The 19,482-nt window shown below is 39.2% G+C and overlaps 2 protein-coding genes across 2 annotated transcripts; one reads left to right on the forward strand and one right to left on the reverse strand.

The window, feature by feature from the left end:
* Positions 1-1,048: 1,048 nt before the first annotated feature.
* On the reverse strand, positions 1,049-16,593 carry LOC108892728 (golgin subfamily A member 6-like protein 22). The gene is made up of 21 exons (XM_051068049.1): positions 16,516-16,593; positions 14,229-14,279; positions 10,342-10,413; positions 10,133-10,180; positions 9,823-9,870; positions 8,340-8,450; positions 7,721-7,768; positions 7,403-7,480; positions 5,245-5,292; positions 4,935-4,982; positions 4,581-4,691; positions 4,250-4,297; positions 3,918-3,989; positions 3,458-3,568; positions 3,127-3,174; positions 2,795-2,866; positions 2,527-2,574; positions 2,217-2,264; positions 1,863-1,973; positions 1,532-1,579; positions 1,049-1,271 (listed from the first exon to the last, which is right to left on the reverse strand). Exons 4-21 carry the CDS (start codon positions 10,177-10,179, stop codon positions 1,049-1,051), a joined length of 1,368 nt encoding a protein of 455 aa, XP_050924006.1. The 5' UTR covers position 10,180; positions 10,342-10,413; positions 14,229-14,279; positions 16,516-16,593.
* Positions 16,594-16,694: 101 nt separating this feature from the next.
* LOC108892730 (heat shock 70 kDa protein 12A-like) lies at positions 16,695-19,237 on the forward strand. The gene is made up of 4 exons (XM_018690439.2): positions 16,695-17,009; positions 17,161-17,382; positions 17,467-17,638; positions 17,888-19,237. Exons 1-4 carry the CDS (start codon positions 16,728-16,730, stop codon positions 18,967-18,969), a joined length of 1,758 nt encoding a protein of 585 aa, XP_018545955.1. The 5' UTR covers positions 16,695-16,727; the 3' UTR covers positions 18,970-19,237.
* Positions 19,238-19,482: the final 245 nt, after the last annotated feature.

Below are 19,482 nucleotides of genomic sequence, written 5' to 3' on the forward strand. Positions count from 1 at the left end.
GGTGTTAGTCCACTGCTGTTCTCAATCAGTCCAAACACTTCATCTATCTGCTTCTTCTTTCTCTCCATTTCTTCTGCTGAATCTCTAAACATTTTCTGTAGTTATCAGTTGAAAAAGTTTAACTTTGATCAGGAATTCAGGCAGTGCAACACTGAGTAACATCACTTCAACAGACTGTACTGTACCTGAGTCAGATCTCTGGTAAACTCTCTGTTCACAGCATTAGATTTCAGATGATCTTTGATTTTAGGCCACTGCAGCAGTTTCAGTTTGTTATACATCTCTGTCATTTTGGTTTTACTGACTGGGTTGGATCTGGATCAGACAAAAACTAAAACCATCATCACAAAAATAACATTACATCAACTGACACCCAATTAAGTGATTACTGAACACATGAAGACTCATCAACTGAACTAAAGTTAGCATCAATGGTTTAACACACTGAATCAGCAGGTTAGTTATTTACAGTGTATTACAGGGCTGTTGTGTTGGATTGCTTTGTATTGTACAGGTCTGACTGTGTCCACACTCTGTGTTCTAGCTTCAGTAAATTTAAAGTCTGTTTCACGTCTCATTAAAAGTTCACTTCAGAAAAATACTGACCTTGCCTCCTGAAGTTTCTCTTTGTAAAATGTTTCCATCTCAGTCATGCTGTGTTAAAAACATCATCAGTGTTTAGTCTGATTAAAACACTTCACAGCACAGATTCATTGTTAAAATCACTGATTCTGTCAACAAGGAATGGTTTACTTTTAAAATGTATCTCTGAGCTTTTAATCAAATACTTGAATAGTGTTTTCAGACCTGAAAAAGTCAAGACCAAGTTCTAATTCAAGTTTCATGTTTTTTAATTCTGTCCGTTTTGGTTTCATGTCACAAGTCCACCACGTAGCTTTGCCTGACATACGTACATGTTGTCGTTATCACCTGTGTGTGTTGTGTCTCCCTATACTTGACACTAATTGGTTTATGAACAACTGTGTCTGTTGTTGGCATCTTTTCAGTTTTCACACTGCCAATAAACCAAACCATGGTTCACTTTGATCTAGGCTGAGACCACCTCTTTTGGTCGGACCAAATTTTGGTCCTTTGGTCTGAGGAACCTTTCACACCTGCTACTTTGGTTCAGACCAAACTGAAAAGTCCTAAGATTCAGATAAAAAAGGGAAGGTGTGAAAGCACCCTTAGAAACAAACCTTTCTTTGTGTTCACGTTCATGTTGTTCACACCGTCGGCAGCTGGGTTTCATGGTTTCTTCATTCCTAAGCCTTTTCCAGTACAGAAGAACTACATTTGTTATCAGTTTATTATAATTTGGGATGAACTGACAAGCAGAGAATCAGACAGGAACTATCTGATGTATTAAAGAGTGAGCTCTCCTGTCCCTTCATCCAAACAGAAATAAAAGAACATATGTGAGAGCAAATGTACATTTAAAAAAACCTGTAATATGATTGATTTGACATTTCCATGTCAACCTATAAAGTAAATCTGAATTCATAATTTCAGCTCTTTGTATGTACAGTACCTGTCTTTGACTGATTTCAGTTCTTCATCTTTCTGTTTCAGAGCAGATCTGTGGAGGAAAAATTCAGTCTATGAAAAAGCTTCATGTTGTTACTGAACACATGAAAACTCATCAACTGAACTAAAGTTCGTGTCAACAAACTTGATGTTAAATCTCTAGACTGATAGGTCAGTGTTCTGGTAAAGTAATGAAACTACAATGAAATGGACTTTTTAAACATGTTACATTTAACAAGTTTCATCTCAACTACACAAACTGTCAACTTAAACATCTGTAAATTTAAAGTCTGTTTCATTACTCTATTAAAAGTTACCTTAAGAAAAATACTGACCTTGCCTCATGAAGTTTCTCTTCATAAAATGTTTTGATCTCAGCCGGCGTTTTACTAACTGGGATATTCTTTGTGTCTCCTGTGACTGAAACAGCCAGTTCAGTTGCCATTCTGTACCAACAGAGACACAATCAGAAAATGAGTAAGAATGTTCATTATTAACCATTTGGTTTTTCAAGAGGCCCCTGTAGACTCTGTGGTTTTGAGCTGTTCCAGATCAAAGTTGACAATCATGAGAAACATGTTCAAATCTTTTATCTTCAATCCAAAATAGTGATCCTTGATCACAGTGATAAACAAGTCCACCAACGTCAAACTGGACTTTGTAGTTTCAGATCTTTGCATGTACAGTACCTGTCTCTGAATGATTTCAGTTCTTCCTCTTTTTGTTTCAGAGCAGATCTGTGGAGGAAAAATTCAGAGTGTGAAAAAGCTTCATGTTGTTACTGAACACATGAAGAAGCATCAACTGAACTAAAGTTAGCATCAGTGGTTTAACACACTGAATCAGCAGGTTAGTTATTTACAGTGTATTACAGGGCTGTTGTGTTGGATTGCTTTGTATTGTACAGGTCTGACTGTGTCCACACTCTGTGTTCAAGCTTCAGGAAATTTAAAGTCTGTTTCACGTCTCATTAAAAGTTCACTTCAGAAAAATACTGACCTTGCCTCCTGAAGTTTCTCTTTGTAAAATGTTTCCATCTCAGTCATGCTGTGTTAAAAACATCATCAGTGTTTAGTCTGATTAAAACACTTCAGAACTTGGATTGATTATTTAAATCACTGATTCTGTCAACTTGATACTTGCTGGATTGTTTTGGTCCTTTGGTCTGAGGAACCTTTCACACCTGCTACTTTGGTTTAGACCAAACTGAAAAGTCCTAAGATTCAGATAAAAAAGGGAAGGTGTGAAAGCACCCTTAGAAACAAACCTTTCTTTGTGTTCACGTTCATGTTGTTCACACCGTCGGCAGCTGGGTTTCATGGTTTCTTCATTCCTAAGCCTTTTCCAGTACAGAAGAACTACATTTGTTATCAGTTTATTATAATTTGGGATGAACTGACAAGCAGAGAATCAGACAGGAACTATCTGATGTATTAAAGAGTGAGCTCTCCTGTCCCTTCATCCAAACAGAAATAAAAGAACATATGTGAGAGCAAATGTACATTTAAAAAAACCTGTAATATGATTGATTTGACATTTCCATGTCAACCTATAAAGTAAATCTGAATTCATAATTTCAGCTCTTTGTATGTACAGTACCTGTCTTTGACTGATTTCAGTTCTTCATCTTTCTGTTTCAGAGCAGATCTGTGGAGGAAAAAATCAGTCTATGAAAAAGCTTCATGTTGTTACTGAACACATGAAAACTCATCAGCTGAACTAAAGTTCGTGTCAACAAACTTGATGTTAAATCTCTAGACTGATAGGTCAGTGTTCTGGTAAAGTAATGAAACTACAATGAAATGGACTTTTTAAACATGTTACATTTAACAAGTTTCATCTCAACTACACAAACTGTCAACTTAAACATCTGTAAATTTAAAGTCTGTTTCATTACTCTATTAAAAGTTACCTTAAGAAAAATACTGACCTTGCCTCATGAAGTTTCTCTTCATAAAATGTTTTGATCTCAGCCGGCGTTTTACTAACTGGGATATTCTTTGTGTCTCCTGTGACTGAAACAGCCAGTTCAGTTGCCATTCTGTACCAACAGAGACACAATCAGAAAATGAGTAAGAATGTTCATTATTAACCATTTGGTTTTTCAAGAGGCCCCTGTAGACTCTGACTCATGAAGTTTCTCTTTGTAAAATGTTTCAATCTCAGTCATGCTGTGTTAAAAACATCATCAGTGTTTAGTCTGATTAAAACACTTCAGAACTTGGATTGATTATTTAAATCACTGATTCTGCAACTTGATACTTGCTGGATTGTTTTGGTCCTTTGGTCTGAGGAACCTTTCACACCTGCTACTTTGGTTCAGACCAAACTGAAAAGTCCTAAGATTCAGATAAAAAAGGGAAGGTGTGAAAGCACCCTTAGAAACAAACCTTTCTTTGTGTTCACGTTCATGTTGTTCACACCGTCGGCAGCTGGGTTTCATGGTTTCTTCATTCCTAAGCCTTTTCCAGTACAGAAGAACTACATTTGTTATCAGTTTATTATAATTTGGGATGAACTGACAAGCAGAGAATCAGACAGGAACTATCTGATGTATTAAAGAGTGAGCTCTCCTGTCCCTTCATCCAAACAGAAATAAAAGAACATATGTGAGAGCAAATGTACATTTAAAAAAACCTGTAATATGATTGATTTGACATTTCCATGTCAACCTATAAAGTAAATCTGAATTCATAATTTCAGCTCTTTGTATGTACAGTACCTGTCTTTGACTGATTTCAGTTCTTCATCTTTCTGTTTCAGAGCAGATCTGTGGAGGAAAAATTCAGTCTATGAAAAAGCTTCATGTTGTTACTGAACACATGAAAACTCATCAACTGAACTAAAGTTCGTGTCAACAAACTTGATGTTAAATCTCTAGACTGATAGGTCAGTGTTCTGGTAAAGTAATGAAACTACAATGAAATGGACTTTTTAAACATGTTACATTTAACAAGTTTCATCTCAACTACACAAACTGTCAACTTAAACATCTGTAAATTTAAAGTCTGTTTCATTACTCTATTAAAAGTTACCTTAAGAAAAATACTGACCTTGCCTCATGAAGTTTCTCTTCATAAAATGTTTTGATCTCAGCCGGCGTTTTACTAACTGGGATATTCTTTGTGTCTCCTGTGACTGAAACAGCCAGTTCAGTTGCCATTCTGTACCAACAGAGACACAATCAGAAAATGAGTAAGAATGTTCATTATTAACCATCTGGTTTTTCAAGAGGCCCCTGTAGACTCTGTGGTTTTGAGCTGTTCCAGATCAAAGTTGACAATCATGAGAAACATGTTCAAATCTTTTATCTTCAATCCAAAATAGTGATCCTTGATCACAGTGATAAACAAGTCCACCAACGTCAAACTGGACTTTGTAGTTTCAGATCTTTGCATGTACAGTACCTGTCTCTGAATGATTTCAGTTCTTCCTCTTTTTGTTTCAGAGCAGATCTGTGGAGGAAAAATTCAGAGTGTGAAAAAGCTTCATGTTGTTACTGAACACATGATGAAGCATCAACTGAACTAAAGTTAGCATCAGTGGTTTAACACACTGAATCAGCAGGTTAGTTATTTACAGTGTATTACAGGGCTGTTGTGTTGGATTGCTTTGTATTGTACAGGTCTGACTGTGTCCACACTCTGTGTTCAAGCTTCAGGAAATTTAAAGTCTGTTTCACGTCTCATTAAAAGTTCACTTCAGAAAAATACTGACCTTGCCTCCTGAAGTTTCTCTTTGTAAAATGTTTCCATCTCAGTCATGCTGTGTTAAAAACATCATCAGTGTTTAGTCTGATTAAAACACTTCAGAACTCATTATGTAAATCACTGATTCTGACACTTGATACTTGCAGGATTGTTGATTTTGAAAATGTCTGTTAATCATTTGGAGAAATACTTTTATGGTGTTTTAACTCCTGACAGTTTGAACCAAAGGTTATGTTTTGGTTGCATTTCATTTCATTTATTTTCTTTCCGCTTATCTGGGGTCGGGTCACGGTGGCAACAGGCTCAGCAGGGTATTCCAGATGTCCCTCTCCCTAGCAACGTTTTTCAGCTCCTTCTGGGGGATCCTGAGGCACTCCCAGGCCAGATGAGATGTATCTCTTCAGCAAGTTCTGGGTCTACCCCGAGATCTCTTCCCAGTTGGATTTGCCCAGAAAATCTCTAACCAGATGCCTGAACCACCTCAACTGGCTCCTTCCAGGACAAAGGAGCAGTGGCTCTACTCCAAGCTCCCTCTGGATGTCCACGCTCCTCATCTTATCTCTAAGGCTGAGCCCAGACATCCTGGAGGTTGGATCATAGATCAACTGGTAGACAGAGAACTTTGCCTCCCAGCTCAGCTCCCTCTTCACCACAACGGTCGGGTACAGCGACCATATTACTGCTGATGTCGCACGAATCCTCCTGTCAATTCCTTCACTTCATTGTACTCTGACTTGTGAACAAGACCCCAAGATACTAAAAGTCCTTCGCTTGAGGCAGCAACTCTCCCGTTTTCCGGCTGAGAACCATAGCTTCAGACTTGGAGGTGATGACCCTCAACCCTACTTCTTCATACTCAGCTGCAAACCTCCCCAGGTTGTGCTGAAGGTCATGGTCTGATGAAGCCAACAGAACAACATCATCTGCAAAAAGCAGGAATGTGATTCTGAGGCCCCCAGTCGGGACACGGTCCTCACTTTGGTTGCACCTTGAGATCTTATCCATTAATACCACGAACAGGATTGGGGACAAGGGACAACCTTGGCGGAGTCCAACACCCATTGCAAACATGTTTGACTTTGTGCCGAGAATACTAAGACAGCTCCCACTTTGGTTGAAGAACCTGATGGCTCGCATCAGTGGCCCCAGTACCCCATACTCTTGCAGTATACCCCTTCAGGATCCCTCAGGGGACACGGTCATAAGCATTCTCCAAGTCTACAATACACATGTAGACTGGATGGTCAAATTCCCATTACTCCTCAGCTCTCCTGCAAGAGTGAAAAGCTGGTGCAGTGTTCTGTGGGCAGGACAGAATCCACATTGCTCCTCCTGAATCTCCAACACCCAAGGTTTTGCTTCTGTGTTCGCTGTAGCTGCAACCCTTCTGGCCTCCTGGTACCCGTTTGCTGCTTCAGGAGAACCCTGGGCAAACCAAGCCTTAAAGACCTCCTTCTTCGGCTTGATGGTCTCCCTCACTGCAGGTATCCACCAGCGGGATCTTAGGTTGCTGCCTCGACTGACCCCGACCACCTTCTGACCACGGCTCCTGCCTCCCACATCTACAATGGAGACTTTGAACATTGCCCACTCTGACTCAACATCCCCAGGCTTCCCCCAGGCTGTTCCTCCCAATCACGCTCCTCCAGGTTTCCCCGTCGTCGCCCACAACAGAACTATGGAGTTCCCAGCCAGTACCCTTTCTGGAATACCACCCAGAGAAGGCCGGGTACTCCGAGCTGCTGTTCGGTGCATAAGCACGCACAACAGCCACAGCCCAGTAGTTTGGTTCCAGAGCCTATGCTGTGCGTAGAGGTGAGCCCAACTATATCTAGTTGGTACCGATCTACCTCCTGCACCAGCTCATATTTTTTATGCACTAGAGAGGTGGCATTCCACATCCCTAGAGTTAGTCTACGCCACATGTTGGCATGCCTGGGTCCCTGCCTTCGCCTGCCACCTGGTAAGCAAATCACCCAACCCCACTGCCTATCCCCACAGGTAATGGGTCCATGGGGTGGTAGCTCCATGTAGCTCATTTGGGCTGAGACCACGTCTTTGGGTTGGACCACCTCTTGGACCAACGGACCAAAATGGCACCTTTCACACTGTTATTTTGGTTTAAACTAAACGAGGTAGGTGTAAAAGTACCCTTAGAAACAAACCTTTCTTTGTGTTCACATTCATGTTGTTCACACCGCCGAAAGCTGGATTTCACACCTTCTTCATTCTTAAGTCTTTTACTGTATGGAAGAAATACATTCATTATCAGTTTATTATAATTTTGGATGACCTGATCGTTCAGCAGAGAAACATTTCTTTATTACCAACATTTGTAAAAAGGTATGAGATCCAATTAAACAGAAAAAAGTGTGAGAACAAATGCACATTTTAAGAAACTGTCAACTGATTAGTTAAATTTTTTGTGTCAGTATCTGAGGCAAATTTTAATTTGTAGTTGCATGTCTTTGCATGTACAGTACCTGTTTTTGACTGATTTCAGTTCTTCATCTTTTCGTTTCAGAGCAGATCTGTGGAGTAAAAATGCAGTGTGAAAAAGCTTCATGTTATTAATACATAATGACGTATACACAGTGATGAATAAATAAACTTTCCAAAATATACATGCAGCATGGTCCACACTAAGTCATCACACAGGATAAGATAATGCAAGTATGCACAAACTGGTAACTTTTTTGTCTGTTTTATTTTATATATCTGTTAGTTCAATGTCTTGCCAACTGGCAGTTAACTTAAATTTGGTGAACTATCTAGCTTGGTGTGTGACTGGGGCCTTCTACTGTTAGCATGTTACTGGCAAGCATGGCAGCAGCAGCAGTTTGTAAATCAGCCCAACAAGCAGTCAGTATGTTACCAAGCCTCCAGCAAACGCTTTGTCATTGAAGCCGTTAACAAAATCTGGTAACATGGCCACTGAATTCTTACAAAACTGACACAGACTTTAAAAGTGAACTGATTTAGGCTGTGTTTTTAATTTTTTTAATTTTTTCTGGGCATAGTAATTTGTAGCTTCACATGCACCTGACATGGCTATTCCCACTTCACAACTCTATTAAAAGTTACCTTAAGAAAAATACTGACCTTGCCTCATGAAGTTTCTCTTCATAAAATGTTTTGATCTCAGCCGGCGTTTTACTAACTGGGATATTCTTTGTGTCTCCTGTGACTGAAACAGCCAGTTCAGTTGCCATTCTGTACCAACAGAGACACAATCAGAAAATGAGTAAGAATGTTCATTATTAACCATTTGGTTTTTCAAGAGGCCCCTGTAGACTCTGACCTTGCCTCATGAAGTTTCTCTTTGTAAAATGTTTCAATCTCAGTCATGCTGTGTTAAAAACATCATCAGTGTTTAGTCTGATTAAAACACTTCAGAACTTGGATTGATTATTTAAATCACTGATTCTGCAACTTGATACTTGCTGGATTGTTTTGGTCCTTTGGTCTGAGGAACCTTTCACACCTGCTACTTTGGTTCAGACCAAACTGAAAAGTCCTAAAATTCAGATAAAAAAGGGAAGGTGTGAAAGCACCCTTAGAAACAAACCTTTCTTTGTGTTCACGTTCATGTTGTTCACACCGTCGGCAGCTGGGTTTCATGGTTTCTTCATTCCTAAGCCTTTTCCAGTACAGAAGAACTACATTTGTTATCAGTTTATTATAATTTGGGATGAACTGACAAGCAGAGAATCAGACAGGAACTATCTGATGTATTAAAGAGTGAGCTCTCCTGTCCCTTCATCCAAACAGAAATAAAAGAACATATGTGAGAGCAAATGTACATTTAAAAAAACCTGTAATATGATTGATTTGACATTTCCATGTCAACCTATAAAGTAAATCTGAATTCATAATTTCAGCTCTTTGTATGTACAGTACCTGTCTTTGACTGATTTCAGTTCTTCATCTTTCTGTTTCAGAGCAGATCTGTGGAGGAAAAATTCAGTCTATGAAAAAGCTTCATGTTGTTACTGAACACATGAAAACTCATCAACTGAACTAAAGTTCGTGTCAACAAACTTGATGTTAAATCTCTAGACTGATAGGTCAGTGTTCTGGTAAAGTAATGAAACTACAATGAAATGGACTTTTTAAACATGTTACATTTAACAAGTTTCATCTCAACTACACAAACTGTCAACTTAAACATCTGTAAATTTAAAGTCTGTTTCATTACTCTATTAAAAGTTACCTTAAGAAAAATACTGACCTTGCCTCATGAAGTTTCTCTTCATAAAATGTTTTGATCTCAGCCGGCGTTTTACTAACTGGGATATTCTTTGTGTCTCCTGTGACTGAAACAGCCAGTTCAGTTGCCATTCTGTACCAACAGAGACACAATCAGAAAATGAGTAAGAATGTTCATTATTAACCATTTGGTTTTTCAAGAGGCCCCTGTAGACTCTGTGGTTTTGAGCTGTTCCAGATCAAAGTTGACAATCATGAGAAACATGTTCAAATCTTTTATCTTCAATCCAAAATAGTGATCCTTGATCACAGTGATAAACAAGTCCACCAACGTCAAACTGGACTTTGTAGTTTCAGATCTTTGCATGTACAGTACCTGTCTCTGAATGATTTCAGTTCTTCCTCTTTTTGTTTCAGAGCAGATCTGTGGAGGAAAAATTCAGAGTGTGAAAAAGCTTCATGTTGTTACTGAACACATGAAGAAGCATCAACTGAACTAAAGTTAGCATCAATGGTTTAACACACTGAATCAGCAGGTTAGTTATTTACAGTGTATTACAGGGCTGTTGTGTTGGATTGCTTTGTATTGTACAGGTCTGACTGTGTCCACACTCTGTGTTCAAGCTTCAGGAAATTTAAAGTCTGTTTCACGTCTCATTAAAAGTTCACTTCAGAAAAATACTGACCTTGCCTTATGAAGAATCTCTTTGTAAAATGTTTCCATCTCAGTCATTCTGTGTTAAAAACATAATCAGTGGTTAGTCTGATTAAAACACTTCACAACACAGATTCATCATAAAATCACTGATTCTGTTAACAGTAATGATTCATTGGATAATGAGTTTTTAAAATGTCTGTCTGTTAGGTCCATTATCCAGTAGTTCCACATACAAACCTTTCTTTCTGTTCATGTTCATGTTGATCACACCGCTGGCAGCTGGATTTCACAACTTCTTCATTTTCCAGTCTTTTGTTGTGCAGAAGAAATACATTTGTTATCAGTTTATTATAGTTTGGGATAAACTGACTGCCCTGCAGAGAAACATACAGGGGCAATCTGACAGTTGTTTCCTGATTGTATTAAATAAGTCAATCTTCTGTCTTTTTTTACAACAAACAGACATAAAGAACAAGTGAGACAACAAATTACATTGTTACATTACAGATCAAAGGTTTGATGATGACATTTGAAGAGGGAGTGAGTGGAGCGCAAAGGATGATGGTCTCTGTAGTCCTTGTTACCCTTCGTTCTGCTCCACCATGGGTGTAAGAAAGCTACGGTTTTGCCCAGTAAACCTATCGTTTGTTACCATCCAGGTCCACGATGGGATTGAGAAACTTTTGTTCTCGCGATGTCATGAAATTGATAATTCTGATATTACTAAAAGTGCCGGCTGATTGTTTTGTAATCCAGGAGTCAACACTTTCCAGGCTTTACTGAGAAATATATTTGCAGACTGAATGATTCTCACAACACCATTAGTATACTGCTGTTAAATCCTAGTTTTAGTATTGTACAATATAAGTCACCTCTGTGGAAACACACATATAACTGTCTTTTATAAGAATGGCAATGTTTTCATTTTAACTGACGTACTGTGCCTTGTTTACGTTGTATATTTTTCCAGTGGTTGAATCTGACAATGAAGAATCAAAGTAGATTTTCACTCAACAAAAAATATGCAGTGATCAATTATTGTCTCTGTGCATGTCCACTAACACATGAGGGAGCTGTACACGTCTCTCGAATTAACCACAAATCACATCTGCTGCCTTTTACAATGTGCTGGATCTTGCTGCCATCAGTTCCTGGGTGCTGTGCCAACGCTGCATGAACAACAAAGTTCCCAGAAGGGACTTTGTGCTTCAGCTGACCCAGGAGCTGCATGCTGAGTGCATGGCACCAAAAGAGCTGCTGCATGTGGACGTGCCCTTCATGGATACAGATGAGAGCAGGAGAATAACCTGCATCATGATGGTGCAATGCAAAACAAATAAGAATAACAATGTGTCTTTGTGCAGCAGCTGAAATAATCACAAAACTAATGACAGTTAACATTTTACTTTATTTGATCATTCTATGTTTTATTTTTTTCATATTTTTATTCCCTGTGTTGTTTTTACAGTTTATAGTTCCTCTTTATCTACTTTTCTTTCACCTGTTGTTCTTTAATATAAGTTTATTGTTCTATTATTTTATTGTCATTTGGTGAGTAGCATAAAGGGATTACAATTAGCAATGATAAATGAACCTTGTACCTTGTATCTTGAAAATCAATGCACGTAATACACCTACTGTAGTGGGAGCTACCACAGAAGTGGTTTTGAGGACTTTGGCAGCTGTTAACATGTCTGTCTATTTCAGGGCAGGTTTTATTACCGTAATAGCCCCGCGACCTTGCAAAATAATAAACTAACAAAACTTTACAGGTGTATAGTTGAGATCAAAATGAAAGCCAAGTTTGAAGCTGAGCGTGGCCCAACGATGTTGATGGGTTTTGTGGCTGGTGTGATCCCATTGTAATATAGTCTTTAGTTTAAATTTGGCTTCATCTTCACAATTTTAACAATCGAGGCTATCACATAACACACTTAAATGCTATATATGTGTGTATGTATGCATATATATATGTGTGTGTATATATATGTGTGTGTATGTGTGTGTGTGTGTGTATATATATACATACAATATAAACACACACTTTCTTACTATACTTCATTGTAGATTAATACTGAGGACATTGAAACTATGCAGAAACACTTGTAGTAAACAAAAAAGTGCTAAACAAACCACGGCCAGTTTTCAATTACTCGGTGTGCTGTTATGGCCGCTTCCCTTGGGATGGTCTGTATGTGTATGTGTGCGGGTTTTTTGCTTCCCTGCAGGGGCGTGGTGGCTGTGTTGGTCTCACCTGATCCTCATCAGCTCATGGCAGCCAGACATCTACCCCGGTTCTCCAGCTACAAGCCGCCAGGTCGTCACAGTTCCCCACGTGGTAACGTTCACGGCCGTCTACTACTGAGTTGATCTCAGAGTTATTTCCTAGCGCCTGTAACTTTTGTTTCCTGGCAAAAGTAATTAACTGTTGTTTGTTGTCCTGTGCCTCAGCCTTGCCTGTACCAGCGCTGCCGTCCACCCCTGACTCTGGACTCTTCCTGGTTGCCAGTCTCCCCGGTTTCCTGGCTGGCCTCTGCACTCTCCCCGGCCCCTCGGCCCGGCACCTGGCCAACTCGGATTTCCCCCTGTCGTCACCCAGCCCGGTTCTGACCCCCCATCCAACTCTCTAAATAGACCTTGGGATCACAAAACTCCCTTACTCCATCTGTGCCTGTGTCCTGAGTCTGCTTTTTGGGGTTCAGCCTAGCTTCAGCCTGGACATGACATGTGCCTTGTCAAGATTTAAGTTGTGGAATTTCTTGCCTTCTTAATGTGTTTGAGACCATCAGTTGTGTTTAGGGTTAGCACACAGTTCTGTTTAGTGAACAGCCCTATTCAGATACTGTTCTAATCCATATTATGGCAAGAACCACTCAACTAAGTAAAGAGAAACAACAGTCCATCATTACTTTATAACTGAAGGATAGTCAATCTGGAAAATTTCAACAACTTTGAATATATCCTCAAATGCAGTTACAAAAACCATCAAACGCTGTGATGAAACTGGCTCTCAGGAGGACCACTCTAGGAAAGGAAGACCAAGAGTTACCTCTGCTGCAGAGGATAAGTTCATTAGGAGTTACCAGCCTCAAAAAACGCAAAGTAACAGCACCTCAGATTACAGCCCACATAAATGTTTCATGTTCAAGCAGCAGACTCATCTTAACGTCAACTGTTCAGAGGAGACTTAGTGAGTCAGGCATTCATGGTTGAATTGCTGCAAAGAAACTACTGAGGACAGACAACAAGAAGAGAATTGTTTGGACCAAGAAAGACAAGGAATGGACATTAGACCAGTGGAAATCTGAGGTCTGAGATTTTTGGTTCCACCCATGATGTCTTTGTGAGTCACAGAAAAGGTGAGCAGTGTGGTTTCTATATGTGTGTGTAGCACACATGGAGGAGGAGGAGGTGTGATGGTGGAGGGAGCTTTGCTGGGACACTGTCAATGATTTATTCAAAATTCAAGGCACACTTAACCAGCATGGCCACCATAGCATTGTGCAGTGACATGCCATCCCATCTGGTTTGAGTTTAGTGGGACATCATTTGTTTTTTAACAGGACAATGACACCAAACACACATCTAGGCTATGTAAGGGCCAGTTGACCAAGGAGAATGATGGAGTGCTGTGTTAGATGACCTGGCCTCCACAATCACCTGATATAAACCCAACTGAGATGGTTTGGAATGAGCTGGACCACAGAGTGAAGGCAAAGAAGCCAACAAGTGCTCAGCACCTCTGGGAACTCCTTCCACCTCATGAAGTTGTTTAAGACAACGCCAGAAGTGTGTAAAGTTGTCATCAAAGCAAAAGGTAGCTAATTTGAAGAATCTATACTATAAAACATTCTGGTTTGTTTCACTCTTTTTTGTTTACTACATAATTCCATATGTGTTCAGTCATGATCATCATGATGTCTTCAATATTACTCTACAATGTAGAAAATAATACAAATAAAGAAAAGCCATTGAATGAAAAGGTGTGTCCAAACTTTTGACTGGTACTGTGTAATTAAACACATTTCTAAAAAAAAACTGTCATCTGATTTGATCGTTCAATTTTAAGGCAATACATAAAGCAAACTGGAATTTGCAGTTTCAGCTCTTGGCAGGCACATTACCTGTTTTTGAGCAATGTTTCCTTGTCTTCCTCTTGATAAGTTTCAGCAGATCTGTGGAGAAAAAAATGCAGCATGTGAAAGGCTATCTGAATCTGAAGGACTGAGCTGAGCTCAGCCTTCCAAAGTCTTTCACCTTTTCTCACCATGGTGTAAAATCATCCTAACTTCAGCTACCATTGTATGGCCTTGGTCCCATGATGTCACCAGTTCTGCTCTTCCTCTCTACTCTGCTAAACACTCAAGGCCTTTTCTCTTCTCTGATGCTCCTAAAGAGAGAGCATGAGTTGCTGTCCTTCTCATGTTCCTACCACAAGGGTAGAAAAAAAGCTCTCTGACCTCCATAAGACCTGCCTGAAATAGAGGCCTGTACTGGACTGGACTTAGCGATTGTAGCGACACAAGAACCAGCAGGTATGACTTTGTGTCATACCTGCTGGTTCTGTCATACATGCTTGGTGGACTCAGCATTAAGCAGCCAACTCTGTAAGTAGAACAAAGAAACAATCATCGAACTCTTCAACAACACTGAAACCACATAGACAGGACAACAAAAACTGGACTGCAAAGCAACACACCAAAAAAGCATCTTATTTTTCCCTTGAATAGACTTGGTAATGTAACTGGGCGTAGTTTCCCTTATAGCACAACACAGCTAAGCATAGCTAGCATAGACTGGTCAACTTTTCCAGTGTATTGCATTGATTTGATTTAATGTATTTATGTTATAATTTTTTGTGAATATTCACATGTGGGTGTGTTCATGTCGAGATCCTCATCATTACTGAAATTTGGGGCTGATTGAACAAAGCATGGCTGAGATACAGCAACTTAAACGCAACTTCCTGTTTCATGGCAAGTCATCAAAATGTGAGGTGCCGCCACGGTCACACCCTTTAACATCAACAAAATCTTTTGATAACTTTCACAAAGGCCTTGAGAGTATCCTGACCACGTTTGTGCGATAAAATTAAAATGGCCGACTTCCTGTAGGTTTGAGGCCATGATGTCAAGAGACTTTTTGGTGCGTCTCAGCATGTTACATCATGCCTCCAAATTTCGTTCACCTCGGACAAACTAAGCCCAATGGCAAGGGGGTTTTGAGGGTGTCCAAGGGGGCGCTATGGAGCCATTTTACAGTGCAAATCAACAAGACCCCTATCAGATGTCAATTTTCACCAGGTCTGATGCGTGTGCAAAGTTTCATGAGTTTTTAAGCATGTTTAGGCACTCAAAAACCTATTTTGTTTTTAAATCCCATTCTTTACTTGGAGACATGCTCACACTAGTGGAACTATTTGATAAAACCATAACATTATGTCTTATATCTTATTAATGAAAAGTAAATTATGTAGTCATTAAAAAACATAGATTGGGTTAACTGAGGCTTCATAAAAGCCTTTAAAACTTTTTTTTTTTTTTGGGTCACCCTGGACACACAAACAGACTGAAAAGTAGGTTCTTCCCAAAAACTGTAATACCACTGAACTTACCACTGAACACCATCTCCTCTGTCGGACAAGACTGAAGTGCTGCCATCACTGGACATGTACAATACGTATTTACAACTGTCACTTTACGCCAGTGATTTGTCATTTTAAACCAGCGATTATGTATAACATTTGTACACCAACCACACATGCAACTATTTGCCATTTGTCTGTTGACATTCAACACCTGTCCATCGCTCCATATGCTGCATTTTTTTTATTCTAAGTGGTTTTACCCCGTAAATAGTGGTAGTTATGTTGATGATTTCAGAGTGTATAAAATGGGTCAATAAATGAAACTAAGCCATCATGAACATCACAGTGATGGTTACCAATTAGGTCTGCTCCATTAATATCACAGATATTCAGTTAAATTTGAAATTAACCTAAATAATCATACAAAATCTGTAAGACACGTTCAAATACAACCCTTTAAAGTAAATCCTATATATATATATATATATATATATATATATATATATATATATATATATATATATATATATATATATATATAGATGATGCTGTCTCAAACACAAAGTAGAGCAAAGTTTGAGCAACAAAACACTGAAGCTAACACCTGCTCATAATGTGTCTCCCTGTGTATACAGTTAATTACATTTAAAGGTCCATCAGATCTCACAGACAGAGAGCCATCGTACTCACTTAACAAACACTTAACAAACAGGTTTTTATTTTTGTCTCTTCCTCTTTTTAACACCCCTCATTTAACAGTATGGTCTATTTAAAATAAAATAAAAGTTGGTGGAAGTTGCTGATCTTATTCATTCATTATTTACCTCGTATTCTCGTTCAGTTTGATTCATGTTGCAGTTTCTCTTCTGTCTTGTCCAAGGTTAAACCGCTCAATCAATCTGACAGCAGAAGGAATGTTATAGTCAATAAACCAGGGGGTGGGGTTTATAGAGAAAAGAGATAAACTCACTGAGACTACTGCTCATTGTCACTTTGACTTTTTTCTTCACCCGGACAAACTGGACCTGTTGTTACAATGGGTGACTCCTATATCATAGCGATAGACTTTGGCACTGCTTACAGTGGGTATGCCTTCTCTATGACACTCAAAGAGAAACAAACTGATCCTGTTTTGAAGCGTTGGGGAAAAGAGCTCGGACTGGACACCCCAAAAACTCCAACCTGCATTCTGTTCAATGAAGAAGAAGAATTTCTCAAGTTTGGTTATGAAGCCAAAATCACATACACCAACATGCATGGAGAAGCAGCAAGAGAACACTACTTTTTTGAAGCCTTCAAGATGGCCCTTTATGGCACAGTAAGTGAAAATGTGGGGTGGGCAGTTTGGCTCCTCAGTGGCTCAGAGTTTGATGGTCACTGTGATACATTCACCAGTTTACCTGCAATAAACATAAGCTGTTAAAATATCTAGGTTACATGTAAAAATTAAAACTAATGTCAATTGGCAGACACTCAACAGAGATGTGATGATTAAAGCTGCAAATGGAAAGTCAATGGAGGCCTTGAAGATTTTCACTGAAGCTTTACGATACCTGAAGGAAGACGCCTTGGAAACCATAAGTGCCAAAACTGGAAGGAAGTTTATTGCCTCTGACTTCACCTGGGTGCTGACTGTACCTGCAATCTGGGATCCTTCAGCCAAACAGTTCATGAGAGAAGCTGCAACTCAGGTAACACACTGAGACTATTAGAATCTGCAGTGAAGGTTTTATTTCTCATGAAAATGAATGATCCATTATTCCTTCTACTTCCAGGCTGGTATTGTGACCAAAGGAACAGAGGACAGGTTGGTCATTGCACTGGAACCAGAGGCAGCTTCAGTCTGGTGTAAGAAGCTCCCAGCTGAAGGTTTTATAACACAGAACCATGGAGGAGACTCACTGGAGCACTCTCCAGGAACACAATACATTGTCGTCGACTGTGGAGGTACTGTGTGACATTGTTAAGGATTGTACAAACCTTTATTCAAAAATAAAAATTAAAAATCCTGTTGTTTTTATGTGCTCAAGAAATTTTTAAAAAAGAATTTCTAATTTTACTGACATTAAGAGCTCCTTTTGATATATTTATTTGATGTATGACCTTAACTAAAATGTCATATAAGAATGTGTAAGGACGTATTGTTTGAACAGACTCTGCCATGACTCAGATTTAATCACTTCCTCTGTGTTGCAGGTGGAACTATTGACATAACTGTCCATGAGGTGCTGGATGGAGGAGCCCTGAAGGAGCTGCACAAGGCCTCTGGAAATGATCTGGGTGGACAAACTGTGGACAAGAAATTCAAAGAGTTCCTCAGAGAAATCTTCTGTCATGGTGTCTGGGATGAATATGAAAGTAACTATCCCAGTGAGGTTCAGAAACTGATGTATGAGTTCACAGTTCTCAAACAAGAAGATGAAGATGTTCAGATCATCTGCCCATTTAACCTGGGATCATTAGCTCAGAGAAGACAGGAAATAGAAAAGTTCTTTGAAACAGTGCGAGGTGTTTCCTGGCATGACGGGTCAATCAAAATCTCAAAACAGAAAATGAAGTCTTTCTTCATTGAGTCTCTGAACGGCATCACCGAGAGTCTCAGAGAAATCTTGGACAAAGATTTCAACATCCAGTTCATCCTGTTAGTGGGGGGGTACGCTGAAAGCAAGATTCTGCGTGGACACATTAATGATCAGTTTGGTGATCAGTGTAATGTTCTGTGTCCTTTTAGGCCCCAAGAAGCAGTAGTGAAGGGAGCTGTGAAGTTTGGAAGAAATCCAGAGGTGGTGGCATCTCGCAAGAGTGCCTTTACCTATGGGATCGCTACCTGTGAGGAGTTTGATGAGTCCAGGCATAAGGCAGAAAAGAAATTCACAGCTGATGGGTGTGAGATGTGTCAGGATATTTTCATGAAACTGGTGGAAATAGATGAAAATGTGGGTTGGAATGAAACCAGAGAACACATCCTCTATCCAGTAGAGGCAGATCAGATAGCAATGGGTTTTAGATTTTATCGTACAGAAAGGACAAATCCAAAGTATGTGGATGAATGGGGATTAGATGATGTTGGTTCATTTACTGTTAGCATGCCTGATACTAGAGGAGGCAGGGCACGACGGGTCAGGTTGGAAATCATGTTTGGTTCCACAGAGATAGCAGCCACAGCCACCGACATAGTCTCAGGGGGAAAAGAATCAATCAGGATTGACTTCATGACCAAAGCATCATCCAAGATGCAGCACTTTCCTCTGCTGTTACACAACAGCAAAACTGATTAAATTAGAAGAGTGATGGCAATCACTTCTGTTAGAATCACATATTGTAATTTAACACAGATATTCTGCTTAGGTTTACTTTTATTTAACATTAAATAAAACATTAAACATTATATTTTCCACACAAAGTAAATCAAAGGAGTCATCATGGGGATGATACTACGATTTGTATCATATACTGTATAACTCACAAAAGCAGCATACAGAATGCTGCTCCATGATGAAAACCAATATCAGAATCATGTTATGTTTTTTTGTAATAATTATTCAATAAAGGTTTTTGTTTTAATTCCAGGATTTATATTGTTTTTTCTTTGGAAGATATGTTTTAAATGAAATTTTAAAAATCAAAACATAAATAAATAAAATAAGTGAAGCAATACCAACATACATGATGATAATGACAGTAGTAGTTGCAGTAGTGATATGATGATGATATCAGGACTACACGTTCTGTGTAACACTTATTAGTTCAATTATCCAAATACAAAATAAATAATAGAAAATCTTGAAGTT

This window comes from Lates calcarifer, unplaced genomic scaffold (assembly GCF_001640805.2).
Source record: "Lates calcarifer isolate ASB-BC8 unplaced genomic scaffold, TLL_Latcal_v3 _unitig_2388_quiver_862, whole genome shotgun sequence".
NCBI lineage: Eukaryota > Metazoa > Chordata > Actinopteri > Centropomidae > Lates > Lates calcarifer.

Coding starts and splice junctions, on each gene's coding strand:
- LOC108892730 (XM_018690439.2), top strand. CDS start 16,728: ATGGGTGACTCCTATATCATAGCGATAGACTTTGGCACTGCTTACAGT. Junction 17,383..17,466: donor TGAGAGAAGCTGCAACTCAG/GTAACACACTGA, acceptor TTCTACTTCCAG/GCTGGTATTGTGACCAAAGG. Junction 17,639..17,887: donor CATTGTCGTCGACTGTGGAG/GTACTGTGTGAC, acceptor TCTGTGTTGCAG/GTGGAACTATTGACATAACT.
- LOC108892728 (XM_051068049.1), bottom strand. CDS start 10,179: ATGACTGAGATGGAAACATTTTACAAAGAGATTCTTCATAAGGCAAG. Junction 7,769..8,339: donor GAGAAACTTCATGAGGCAAG/GTCAGTATTTTT, acceptor TTTACTCCACAG/ATCTGCTCTGAAACGAAAAG. Junction 3,175..3,457: donor GAGAAACTTCATGAGGCAAG/GTCAGTATTTTT, acceptor TTTCCTCCACAG/ATCTGCTCTGAAACAGAAAG.